Below are 14322 nucleotides of genomic sequence, written 5' to 3' on the forward strand. Positions count from 1 at the left end.
AGGCTATGGTTTTTCCAGTGGTCATATATGGATGTGAGAGTTGGAATATAAAGAAAACTCAGTGCCGAAGAATCAATGCTTTTGAACTGTGGTGTTGGAGAAGACTCTTGAGAATCCCTTGGACTGCAAGGAGATCCAACCAGTCCATCCTAAAGAAAATCAGTCCTGAACATTCATTGGAAGGACTGATGCTAAAGCTGAAACTCCAATATGTTAGCCACCTGATATGAAGAGCTGACTCATTTGAAAAGACCCTGATGCTGGGAAAGATTGAAAGTGGGAGGAGAAGGGGATGACAGAAGATGAGAGGGTTGGATGGCCTCACTGACTTGATGGATATGAGTTTGAGCAAGCTCCGGGAGTTGGTGATTGACAAGCAAGCCTGGCATGCTGCAGTCCATGGGGTCACAAAGAGTCGGACATGACTGAACGACTGAACTGAACTGAACTGACTTTATCCTTTCTTTGCATGCTGTTTTAATGTCATAATTTTACTATAAAATATATTATTGGTATACAACAACATGCATATAATGCATATTACCTATATGAAACAATGTAATGAAAATCCACATATGAATTCATCTGGCTTAGGAAAGTTTATTACCAATGCTCTTGAAACTGATTGTATATTTCCTCCTGGTCCTTTCAGTTTTTCCAGGAAACTTCTAGCTTGAATTTTAGGTTTTTCGTTCTGTTTTATAATTCTGTAGGCTTTCTGATTATCTATGTGTCCCTTAACAATATATTCTTATGTGTGTTTTGACTTTGAAGGCTATTGCATACAGTGCAGCTGTGAACATTCTTGAGTCTTCTAGTGCTCATATGCAAGTTTCTATAGGTAAGGTATGCACCTGATTATAATATATGTTCATCTTGGTTTTACTAGATAGTGCCAAACTGTTTTCAAAATAGTTATACCAATTCACATCCCATATCAGCTCTGTATGAAAGTTCTTATTTTTGTGTCTTTGCCATGCTGGATAGGTTGTATTTCATGGTGACCGTAATTTGCATTGCTGTAGTTACTAATGAGATCAATTGTATTTTTGTTCCCTGTTTTTACTTTTTCTTCCTCTGTAAAATATCTGTTTATGTCTTTCTCTATGGTTTAAGGGATTCTTGTATACTGCCTAGAAAAGGCAATGGCAACCCACTCCAGTATTCTTGCCTGGAGAATTCCATGGACAGAGGAGCAATCCATGGGGTTGCAAAGAGTCAGACACAACTGAGCTACTGACACTTTTGTATAGTGTGGATATATATGTTACAAATATCTAATTATAGAATGAGAAAGAATAGCCTATCTGATAAAGTGGTTCTGATTGTTGTTTAGTCACTAAGTCATGTCTGACTCTTTGCAACCCCATGGACTGTAGTGCTCCAGGCTCCTCTGTCCATGAGATTTCCCAGCCAAGAAAACTAGAGTGGGTTGCCATTTGCTTCTCCAGGGGCTCTTTTGAACCCAGTATCGAACCTGCATCTCTTGCATTGGCAAATGGATTCTTTACCACTGAGCCACCAAGGAATTTTGGTCAAGTGGTAGTTGGGCATAAATCTAAATGAAATGAGAAGTGAATCTTGTACATATTTAGGTGAAAGACCATTTCAGGTAAGGGAAATAGAATAAAGGCCTGAGGCAGGAACAGAAGCAAGTTCCTCAGAACTCAGCGAGTTCCAAGAACATGGGCATCAGGTGGATGGAGCTGGGGACACTGTAAGAGACCCTCTCTTTGCAGAATGATATTGGGCTTTGTAGAGTTTGATAAAGAATTTGGACTTCATTCTAAGTAGGATGAGTAGTCACTGAGTGTATTGAGCAAGGAGTGAAATAATCCGTATGAAGTTTTTTTTCTCCCCCCATGGTAAAGCATTTTATTTTAATTATAGCAGTGTGTACATGATTGAAGTTTTGAAAGGCCCATTCAGCTGAGAGAGAATAGGCTGTGGAGGTACAAGGATGAAAGCTGGGAAATCAGCCAGCACATGTTGCAGTAGTACAGCTCTGATGACGGTGGCTTTAACGATGGTGGAAGAAGTGGAAATGGGGAGAAATGATCGGATTCGGATTATTATTTCATAGTAATGCACCAGGATCTGCTGATGAATTAGATATGAAGTGAGAGAAGAAGTGAGGTAGCAAGGATGACACCAGAGTTTTTCCAGAGCAATAATGTAAATGGAGTTGAAAAGTGGAAGCTTCAATTTGGGGACAAGTGTATCAAAGTTTGCTTTAAAAACATTAAGTCTTGGGGAGGCTGTTATTAGTTATACAAGCAAAAATGCTGAATAGTAAGATAGTTGAGTCTCGAGTTCCCTGAGAAAGTTGAAGCAGGAGTTACACATTTGCAACTGTTCCATATATACATGGCATAAAGATATGAGTAGATGCAGACAGGTATAAAGAGAGTATATCTGTGTAGGAGAAGTCTGAGGGCTGAGTTTGGAACTCCATGATTTAGAAGTTGGGAAGATATAAAGAATAAGCCAGAGAGACTAAAGGAATTGCCACAAGAGTTATGTGGAAGCCAAGAGACTAGAGTGTTACAAGTAGAAGGAAATGATCAACTGTGTCGAGCACCACTGATGGTTTGATTAAGATAAGTAGTGAGCACTGACCATTGTTTTGTGACTGGTGGAAATCACTCGTGTGCTTGCCAAGAGCAGTTCTATTGGAGTAGGGAGAAAAATTTGACTGGAATGGGTTCCCGGGAGAATGGGAGGGGAGAGAATAATCTCACTTCAGTGGATGGATTGTGCATGAGAGGATTAGAGGATGCAGGCACAAGGGCAGACAGTTGCAGAGGAAAGTCCTTGAGTACAAGAAGAAAACTAAGATTTAGTGCTGAAGTGATAGGGGCACATGCAGTCCATTCATTGCAACAGGAAGGAGGCAGAGTATCAGGCTACCAGTAGTGCACGTTGATTACAAAGAAAACACTCTCTAGATGGATCTCCTCTTTCCAAAGAAAACACACTCTAGATGGATCTCCTCTTTCCCTCAGCCTCAAAATATTAGCTGCTCTGCTTCTGCTTCCATCCTCAAAATGATGTCCATTAGGTGGAATGAGGGACAGCTATCAAGTCTTTCTCTCCACATTATTTCTAACACCTCCACGCCCATCCCTTAGCATCTGAGCCCATCTTCCCTCCTTCCAGCAAAACATTGAAAACTTCTGAAGATAGATGCCAGGGGGTGAGTCGAGGGTGGCTACTGGGCTCACACACCTAGTCTCTACTTAGGTTACCAAACCACCAGGTACTGCTGTTTTTCAGTGTACATAATGTTACATATTATACAGAGTTATTATGTATTTTTACTGATTCTGGGTACTTTTACCATTATCTTTTTTCTCGGTCAACAAACATATGAAATTATATAGATTTGTTCATTATATTAACAGTGGTTTTTGTACATGAAGGTTAGGAATCACTTCTTTGAAAGAAGACCACCTTATATGAAATTCAGCAAATCAGAAAAAAAATCACATTGCTGTTCCCATTCTCTTCTTTGTATTCTTGCTGGGATATTCCTTTTTCAAGCTCTATGTTAAGCCAAAATAATAACTTCAGTAGCTCAAGAAACATTCCCTGGTGGCCCACTGTGTGGTAGGCGGTTTGGAAGCCTTCAGGTCTGCGTTGGTAACTGCAGGAGACCTGGCCCTTGTCCTCATGGGGCCTGGTGGAGGTGGCGGCTGTGTACTCGGAAGGAAGCAGATAGAGCAATGGAGAAGAACTACAGAAAGACATAATCATATATTCTTTCATCCATTCAGCAGAGGTTTATTGAGGCAGTACCAGACACTGAGTGAATATACAAAGCGGACAAAGAGGCGATCTCTTCTTTGAAGATCACTGTAAAGAACAAGGGGACTTTTTCTTTAACCCTTTTCTTCTCTTAACATTATCTTCCCTTGGGGACTCTGATTTGTCTCTACAACACTGTATGTGGTTACAATAATTGTATATCTAAATTTAAATATCTATCCAAATTTTAATCTAATGTTGTGCTCTGTGGGGCTCTGGACCTTAACTTAAAATTGGCATTTGTGGCAGAAATAAAGAACACCACTCCCTTCTATATTTTGCTCTACGATGAAGCAAAGGCAGTTTAAAAGTTTGGTGCAGATGTACCTGTGTTTTTACAGTTCACATTTTATATAATGTCAAAAGGAGTTAAGGTTAACTGTATTTTTAATAACAGCTGATTGTTTTATTTAACTTGCTAAGAGAGAAGTCAGAGACTGGATGCTGGACAATGGAACTAATGAGGTCCAACTCATAGTGAAAAAGTAAAAGTGTTAGTCACTCAGTCATATCTGACTCTTAGTGACTCCATGGACTGTAGCACACCAGGCTCCTCTGTCCATGGGATTCTCCAGGCAAGAATACTGGAGTGGGTAGCCGTTCCCTTCTCCAGAGGATCTTCCCAATCCAGGGATTGAACCCAGGTCTCCCGCGTTGCAAGCTGATTCTTTACCGTATGAGCTATAGGCTTGATTTCATGTGCAAACCTCGTACAGAAAAATATTCTGAAGTAGTGTTTTCCAAACTGTGAATTCCCTGAGATACTACAGATCTTTCATCAAGTAAAAAGGCCAGATAGACTTGGAAAACATGGTATATTAACATTTTTCTCTTAGAGATCCATAATCCAAACAATGTATTGAAGGTTCTCAGATAGAGGACTAAGTAAGGTAAGGATATCACTTTAACTTTACTAACACAGCATTGCTTAAACATACATGCCCATAGAAGCCTGTGTTGTTTGTTTGTTTCCTTGGGTTTTGGAGGGAGAGGAATATACCTGATGAGGAACATGTTTTAATATCAGAAAATTCAAACAAAGTTACAGTTTCACTTCCTCTCAATTCTTTCTAATCATGTTTCAAAAGTCAGAGCTAATGTTAGTGAGTGTCTGCTATATGCCAGGCACTTGACCACATACCTTACACATTATCTTATCTAAACTGATGACAGTATTGAGAGGTAGATTCCCTATTTAAAAGCTGAATAAACCGATACTTGGATAAATAAAATAATCTACCCCCCATATAATGCTCTTAAATGATAGGATTCATACACAGATATGGCCAACCCAAGGTCCATTTTTCCCACATGCCACACAGTCATGAGCTGTAGATAGATGAGTTATTACATCTCTTGGAGAAGGAAATGGCAACCCACTCCAGTATTCTTGCCTGGAGAATCCCAGGGACAGAGGAGCCTGGTGGGCTGCCGTCTATGGGGTCGCACAGAGTTGAACACGACTGAAGCAACTTAGCAGCAGCAGCAGCAGCAAGATGTGTTTTGGGAAGAAGAAACAGGTCTTGTAGGGGGTGGAGTATAGAGGTGGCAAGATTGTAACAATTTAGAGCTTCAGGAAAAGTGCTTCAAGAAAAGCCAGAGGAACCAGAGATCAAATTGCCAACATCTGTTGGATCAACAAAAACGCAAGAGAGTTCCAGGAAAACATCTACTTCTACTTTATTGACTACGCCAAAGCCTTTGACTGTATGGATCACAACAAACTGTGGAAAATTCTTAAAGAGATGGGAATACCAGGCCACCTGACCTGCCTCCTGAGAAATCTGTATGCAGGTCAAGAAGCAACAGTTAGAGCTGGACATGGAAAGCAGACTGGTTCCAGATAGGGAAAGGAATACGTCAAGGCTGTATATTGTCACCCTGCTTATTTAACTTCTATGCAGAGTACATCATGTGAAATGCCAGGCAGGATGAAACACAAGCTGGAATCAAGATTGCCAAGAGAAATATCAGTAATCTCAGATACACAGATGATACCACCCTTACGGCAGAAAACAAAGAAGAACTAATGGAGCCTCTTGATGAAAGTGAAAGAGGAGAGTGGAAAAGTGGGCTTAAAACTCAACAGTGAGAAAACTAAGATCATGTCATCGGATCCCATCACTTCATGGCAAATAGATGGGGGAAACAAGGGAAACAGTGACAGACTTTATATTTTTAGGCTCCAAAATCACTGCAGATGATGACTGCAGCCATGAAATTAAAAGGCACTTGCTTCTTGAAAGAAAAGCTATGACCAACCTAGACAGCATATTAAAAAGCATAAACATTACTTTGCCAACAAAGGTCCATCTAGTCAAAACTATGGCTTGTCCAGTAGTCATGTATGGATGTGAGAGTTGGACTGTAAAGAAAGCTGAATGCCAAAGAATTGATGCTTTTGACCTGTGGTGTTGGAGAAGACTCTTGAGAGTCCCTTGGACTGCAAGGAGATCCAACCAGTGAATCCTAAAGGAAATCAGTCGTGAATAGTTACTGGAAGCACTGATGATAAAGCTGAAGCTCCAGTACTTTGGCCACCTGATGCGAAGAACTGACTCATTGGGAAAGACCCTGTTGCTGGGAAAGATTGAAGGCAGAAGCAGAAGGGGATGACAGAGGATGAAATGGTTGGATGGCATCACTGACTTGATGGACATGAGTTTGAGCAAGCTCTGGGAGTTGGTGATGGACAAGGAGGCTTAGTGTGCTGCAGTCCATGGGGTTGCAAAGAGTCAGACACGACTGAGCGACTGAGCTGAACTGAACTGAGTGCTTCAGGAAAGCATCTTTTAATAATACTGTACATTTATTCAATTCTTGTTAATTCTCCTGGTGTGCAAAGTTCTCCTTCAACATATACTGTTTGATCTGCTCTGAAAGAGTCATTAGCCTACAGATTTAGAGAAATAAAGGCTATATGAAGGGGCAGCAGTGTGGTCTGGTGGAAAGACCGTAGTCTTTCCCTGACCATTTTTAATTCTGTCCTGTTCCATCAGGTTACTTTCTATCACTGTTATCCATTTCACTCATAGTGCACACTATTGTTTGGTATTATCTTGCTCTTTATTTGTTTACAGGTCCTCTCCATCTTCCCCTCAGAATATAAGCCCCACGAAAGCAGATACTTTGTCTGATTATTCAGTGCTGCAGTTTCAGAACCTTAAATGATGCCTAGCACATAAAACCACTCAATAAATGTTTTATGAGTAAGTAAAAGAAAGACTAAAAGAAATTAACCCTTGATTAATATCTCTACTCTGGCATTTATTATCTCTATAAACTTAGCCAATTACTTAGCCTCTGTAAACCTATTCCTCATATTAAAAAATGGAAATGCTAGTGTTTATTTCAAATGGTTGAGCATCAAGTTAAATTATATAAGATAGATATGTAAATAATCTAGTTTAATGTTAGTTCACCTTTCAATTTTGCTTTTATTGCATGTCCCCCCTTCTTTTTCACTGGGATTCATGAAAAGCCTGGATCACAAACAGAAATGTGAACATTTCTATATTAATTCAAATTGCACTTTGTATAATCAACATGTTAGGAAATTGTCTTGGAATTTATTTTGTGTATAAGACTTGTTACACTAATCAAAGTGTAAAATATTTGCTTTGGTTTTCAGTAAAATTACATAGTTTCATAGTGTAATCAAATCCTGATAAAACCAGAATTGAACTCAGCTATGAAAAGGAATGCATTTGAGTCAGTTCTAATGAGGTGGATGAAACTGGAGCCTGTTATACAGACTGAAGTAAGTTATAAAGTGCAATACCAATACAGTATATTAACACATATATATGGAATTTAGAAAGACGGTAATGATGATCCTATATGCAAGGCAGCAAAGAGACACAGATGTAAAGAACAGACTTTTGGACTATGTGGGAGAAGGTGAGGGTGGGATGATTTAGAGAATAGCACTGAAACATGTATATTACTATGTGTAAAACAGATGACCAGTGCAAGTTTGATGCATGAAGCAGGGCACTCTAAGCTGGTGCTCTGGGACAACCCAGAGGGATAGGGTGGGGAAGGAGGTAGGAGAGGGTTCAGGATGGGGGACACATGTGCACTGTGGCTGTTTCATGTCAATGTATGCCAAAAACCATCACAATATTGTAAAGTAATTATCCTCCAATTAAAATTAATTAATTTTTTAAATGAAAAAAAGAGAAAGGTGGTTAATGCAAATTAAAAAGAAAACCATGTTGGAGTTGTTGGGGAGAGAAGAGGCTGGTAAGGGTGTAAGTCTTATTTTCTGTTAATCACAATATTTTAGGATTGGAAGGAATCAAACCTTTGTGCTTTTTTCCAGCATCTCTCACCTAAACTTCTTTTTCAGAATCCCCCCAGATGACCATGAAGTCCTTGCCTGAAAACCCAGGGAGATTGTGTGAGAAAGAGTTTGAACTCAGAGTCCACATCATCCAAGTTCTATCACTTTAATATTGGGCATGCCATCTTCTCTACTCTTCTTCTTTCTAATTTATAAATGGAATTAATAATTGCCACTTACTGTGAGGCAACATGATACATATATAAAGCAGATACTCCACAAACGTTAATTCCTTCCCCTCAGAGAACTCATTCCTTCACAAAGAAACCTGCTTCATCTCCTTAAACACTTCTGGATCCTTTTTTTGTGTGTGTGACTGGCATTTGCTTATCTGTCCCCTGCAGGTTTAACATAGTTTGGGGGGACTCCATAGAATAAATAAAATCCTTTTTCTTAATAACAATACCTGAGCTGAGAAATCACCAGGGCAAGTGCTTGCCGAGTCCAGGCAGGTCATTTAAGTGGGCAGAGTGATCCAATTTAAGAAACCTGACCAAAGGCCTACCACCAGTTTGCAGGCTGTCTGTGCCCCGTCCAAAGCAGCAGCTGCAGCGTGGCTTTAACAGATTGTTGCCACCCAGCTAATTCAGAAATGTTTTCATAACTCTGGGAAGAATTGTGTGAGCCAAAGAAAACACGTCTGTGAGCCAGAACAGGCGTTTGAAGACAGCTGACTGCAACCTCTGCTTAGATGATTGCAAAGCGTTATCAAGCCTCCCTTAGCCTTTTTTTTTTTCCAGGCAGAACAGCACAGACACTTGATACCATTAAGCAGCCCATGCCTGGCATAGAGTCGGCAGGGGCTGGAGTCCGGCCTGCCCTCTGATCACTCCAGGGCCTCTGGGAACTAGCAGTGGCCCAGTTGTGTATCTTGGTCCCCTTCAACCACTCCTCACGTGGCGGATTTTCTACTCATCTTCCTGTCAGCCCGTTTTTCTTCCTAACACATCACAATTCAGCAGTGGAAAGAATTCTAGAAATAGAAATTCTACAAATGGTCTAGAAATACAAATGTGGTCTGACCAGCACAAGATGCGGACTCTCTCCCCCCTTAATTTAGAAATGAGGTTCTTTATTTTGGGTCCTTAGATCTCATACTATTCCATGTATTGATTTCAGGGAACTTCAACTGATCGTCAACTGATCGTGAACTCACTGAAATTGTGTACAAGATTTTGTGGGGTTTGCATGTGTATATGCATATCCTTTAACAGATTCTTAAAAGAATAAAATTCAAAATAATACTCAACATCTACTAAAGGTTGTGTTTTAATTAATGTAGTTTTTAGCAATAATTTTGGGACAATGTGGTCAGAATAGTAATAACTATTCTAATACTCCTATCAGAATATTGGCCAACACTGAACTTGCGTACGTGTGTGCTAAGTTCACTTCAGTCATGTCTGACCCTTTGCAACCCTATGGACTGTACCCCATGAGGCTCTTCTGTCCATGGCATTCTCCAGGCAAGAATACTGGGGTGGGTTGCCGTACCCTCCTCCAGGGGATTTTCCAGACCCAGGGATTGCATTTCTTATGTTTCCTGTATTGGCAAACGGGATCTTAACCACTAGTGCCACCTGGGAAGCCCCCCAAACTGAGCTTAGTCTCTACGAAGAGCCATTTGTCTTTTCTACATGTTTTGTTTTTTTTTTTTTTTACTGCAAAGCTCCATAACCTTGCCTTGGATACTGGTGTAATTCCCCAAGCCTATCCAGTGAATGCTGCTGTAATTAATTCTTTAATCCATGTCTGAGACCTAACCTTTTTACTTACTAGATCTCATTGTATTAGACTGATAACCAAAACCTATAACGCTATAATGCTGTAATTTTAAGACATTAGAAATAATTTTCTGCTGGAATATTTAGTTTCTGTGTATTTACATGACCTTTCTTTCTTCTTCTTCTTTTTTTTTTCCTTCTCTGTAGGCCGAAAGTTTAAAAAGTTCAATAAAGTTAGAGTTATGAGAACACTAGATGCTGTTGCCCTCCCACAGCCGGTGGGTATTCCAAACGAAAGCCAAGCCCTAAGCCAGAGAATCACTTTTTCACCAAGTCAAGACTTACAGTTGATCCCCCCACTGATCAACTTGCTCATGAGCATTGAACCAGATGTGGTCTATGCAGGACATGACAACAGCAAACCTGATACCTCCAGCTCTCTGCTGACAAGTCTGAATCAGCTTGGCGAGAGACAACTTCTTTCAGTGGTCAAGTGGTCTAAATCACTGCCAGGTAATAATAATTTGTATATAATAGCATGTAATAAAAATTTTTACTATGGCTTCATACTAGTGGGTGGCTAAATAAAACAGGCCACGCAATAAATTAAATGGAGTATAAACAGGGGGTTGTCGTGTGTGTTTCAGCAGTTCAAAATATTTATCTAGGCCCCTATATTATATACTGTTTGTCTAGGACCCTACTGTGTGCTATGGAAATAAAAAAGACATAGATAACATTTTGAGTCTTGCTGATGAATCAAGAATTACATATATGAAGCAGTTAAGGAATAGCATAACTCTGTATTATCTACTAGATAGTATCATAGTTCACAGAAAGACAAATTGACCATCTTCTCAGAAATGTCTGCTGCTGCTGCTGCTGCTGCTAAGTCGCTTCTCGTGTCCAACTCTGTGCAACCCCATAGACGGCAGCCCACCAGGCTCCCCTGTCCCTGGGATTCTCCAGGCAAGAACACTGGAGTGGGTTGCCATTTCCTTCTCCAGTGCATGAAAGTGGAAAGTGAAAGTGAAGCCACTCAGTCATGCCCGACACCTAGCGACCCCATGGACTGCAGCCTACCAGGCTCCTCCATCCATGGGATTCTTCCAAATCCAAATTTAACCAACCTCATGTGGTTGAAAATAAGACTGAATGTATCTATTCATATAACAAGTCAAAATAGTATTCAGAGTGTAGCAGAGTATCTAAAGTCAATTAAGAAATAAAGTTGCTAAACCTAAAACAAATAATTTGGACACAGAGAAACCTCCAGTCACTATTTTTGTGAATTTATACTCAGACAGTGACAATTTGAATTATGTCATCATGAAAGGATTTTAGTCACTTTATTAGTTACTTCTGCTCTCTCAGCATAGTTCCTTGGAAGCCAAGAGACTGAAAGAATTACAGGGATGTAGTTCTCACCTGCTAAACCTTGGACTGCAGAGCTAAGAGAATAATACATTCGTAGTAATTACTTGTCAAATGGTGCTAGTGATAAAGAACCTGCCTGCCAATGCAGGAGATATAAGAGATGCCGCTTTGATCCCTGGGTTGGGAAGATCCCCTGGAGGAGGGCATGGCAACCCACTCCAGTTTATTGCCTGGATAATCCCGTGGACAGAGGAGCTGGACAAGCTGCGGTCCTTAGAGTCACAAAGAGTCAGACATGACTGAAGCAATTTCACACGCATGTACACAGTTACTTGTGGAGGCATTAATCCCATAATTAGAAATAAAACCTTTTTTAAAGTTATTTTCTCTTCACACTGATAGTAACCTTATACTCCTTTAGACTAGTTTATCTGATCAAGAATTAAACATGTACATTTTAGTCTCCAAGTAAATTTAATAGCCTTTTTTTAAAAAAAGAATTCATTTCCCAATTTGCCTTAATACTATTTCTCAGTTCTTCTACCTGAAAGGTTTGAAATATAATAGATGAATTGTTATTGAAAAGTCAAGTTTACATGAGACAGAAAGAAAAATAGATTCCTGTTTGTTGACTCTTTAAAAAAATACATGTTGAGAAAGTTAATTAAACTCACTATTCTAGTGAAGATAAAGTAACATCAAAAATCAAAATGCCCAGGTTCTTATTAGCTTCACTCTTGTTGAAAGGCTTTGGACAGGTAATTTTTTTTTGATTAGAAAAGTTCTGAATTCTTTTTAAAGTTTACTGTAAAGTGGTTATCAAACTTAATAGATTTTTATTAAAATATTACAATAACATTGGTGAACTTTTTCAGTTTTAAAATATGAGTGTTTATGTATTTAAACATTTATGTTTTTCTATTATTTGGAAAGGTTCTTTCTTTGATTTTTGTTGACATAGCTCATATTTCTTTGGTTTTCATTTTGTAGATTCTCTACTGTTAAAAAAAGACTCTATTATCATTTGGCAAAGTTAGAAAATAACCAATTATAATTACAAAGATAATTTATTCATTTTGGAAAAAAACTAATTGAGTCCCCTGAGTTGAAATACAACTATCTGTCTAGATTTTTGATCCCCACACACCCTCCAAAAGAGTGAGAGAAAATTTTCACATTGCATTTGGTGATGACTTTTTTAATGTTGCAAAATGTAATTTGTGTATAAGTAAACAAGAATGATGGCATCACCAGTATTACACATATTGTTTTCATTAACTGTATAATAAGGGAAGCATTAAAATTATCAAAGTACTGAGTGGCCCATGGTCTTTCAAACCATATTTTCATGGTCTGAATGCTGAGAGTAATTTGAATGAATGATGAAAGCAGTCAGTGAAGCAGAGTGACCATACTGACCTCTGTGGGAGGACTCAGAAGGACACGTGTATAACAATTTGCTCTCAAAACTACTAGCTGCTCAAAAACCTCCAACTTTGTTCACGTGAGTCACTTGAGAAATGTCTGTTGCACGTTTCCTTTGTGCAAGACGCAACCCTCACTCGGTGGTGATAGAGGAGCCAGCAGGCTGGGCTCGTGATGGCACTGCATTGCTATGCAGCGCATCCTCGCACCTGGTCACCAGTTTTGTCCATAAGGGAAACTTCTTTTATCTATCCACTCACAGGGTTATTGGTCTGTGAAAGATGGACTTAGTTAAATGAAGCTTATTGATAGTTTACTTATTTAAAGTGGAAAAAAAAAAAGATATTGCTCGGAAAACATGTAGGTAGATCAGGCAGTTCTTTCACAAACAGAAAGTGTATTTTGGGAGTCAGCTTAAGATTTCAGGCCTTCTGAGGCATCAGAGAAGAGAAATCTGCCCCAAAGCTCTGGGGAAAGGAATCGTAGCCCTAAACTAAACAGGGACAGCACTTATTCACAATATCCTGTGTCGTCTGGTTAGGCTCGTTTGAATAGTAGACCTGTAGGGATTTGAAGTGAAAACACCATATGTAATAAGTGTTTGTTCAAGACCTAAAATTCCTTGGGTATATATGTTTATCCAAAGAAACCAATGCCCTTTAACTTTGCAAAGAAAAAAAAAAAGATAATTTTAAACACTTCTCTGGGAGAGGAAAAAGATCAGATGCAGGCTGATGATCATCACCAAGGTGTCAGCACGCATGACAGCCACAGGACGCGTGGCTGCAAGCCCCCGAGAGGACTTGTGCTGCCTGCTCAGGGACTCCCGCTGCATCTTTGTCTGTGCTCTCCTTTGTCTTCGACGGGTCACGGTGATCACAGCATATCTGACATCTTTACCATACTATTTCAGAAATACCTTTCTTTTTCTATTTAATGGAGACTCACAAAATATGCCTCATGACAGTCCATTTACAAGTGATCTCTGAGGTTACATTGTCTCTGACATATTGTATCTATATATGAATGATTTTACATTGACACTTAGTTCCAACTTCAGTGGGTAATGTTTTCCTTTTTGAAACTTGAAGTAGCATAATATTTGCAAAATTTAAAAAATGAGCAAGATGTATTCCCTCTGTTAAGGAACATTCAAAACAGTGTAATGAAAGATACTCAAAAAAGTGAAAGTGTTGATCAGTCGTGTCTGACTCTTTGTGACCCCATGAGCTATAGCCCACAAGTCTCCTCTGTCCATGGAATTCTCCAGGCAAGAATACTGGGGTGGGTATGCTATGCTAAGTCACTTCAGTCGTGTCCGACTCTGTGTGACCCTAGAGACGTCAGCCCACCAGGCTCCCCCGTCCCTGGGATTCTCCAGGCAAGAGTACTGGAGTGGGGTGCCATTGCCTTCTCCGACTGGGGTGGGTAGCAGTCCCTTACCCAAGGGATCTTCCTGACCCAGGGACTGAACCCAGGTTTCCTGCATTGCAGGAAGGTTCTTTACCATCTGAGCCATCAGGGAAGCCTCAAACAGCTATACAATTGACCCTAGTACAGCGAGGGAGTTAGGGGCACTGACTGTCCAAGCAGCCAAGAATCCACATATAGGTAAGAGAAAACATTCTGAATAGAAGGAATAAT

General features: G+C 39.8%; 1 protein-coding gene across 1 annotated transcript in view; it reads left to right on the forward strand.

The window, feature by feature from the left end:
- Nucleotides 1–14322, forward strand: part of PGR (progesterone receptor) — a 118065-nt gene that overhangs the window by 78422 nt on the left and 25321 nt on the right. The window contains exon 6 of the mRNA XM_010848231.1: nucleotides 10084–10389. Coding sequence (XP_010846533.1) covers nucleotides 10084–10389 — 306 coding nt within the window. The remainder of the gene's footprint in view (nucleotides 1–10083; nucleotides 10390–14322) is intronic.

Source organism: Bison bison, unplaced genomic scaffold (assembly GCF_000754665.1).
Source record: "Bison bison bison isolate TAMUID 2011002044 unplaced genomic scaffold, Bison_UMD1.0 scf7180017864262, whole genome shotgun sequence".
NCBI lineage: Eukaryota > Metazoa > Chordata > Mammalia > Artiodactyla > Bovidae > Bison > Bison bison.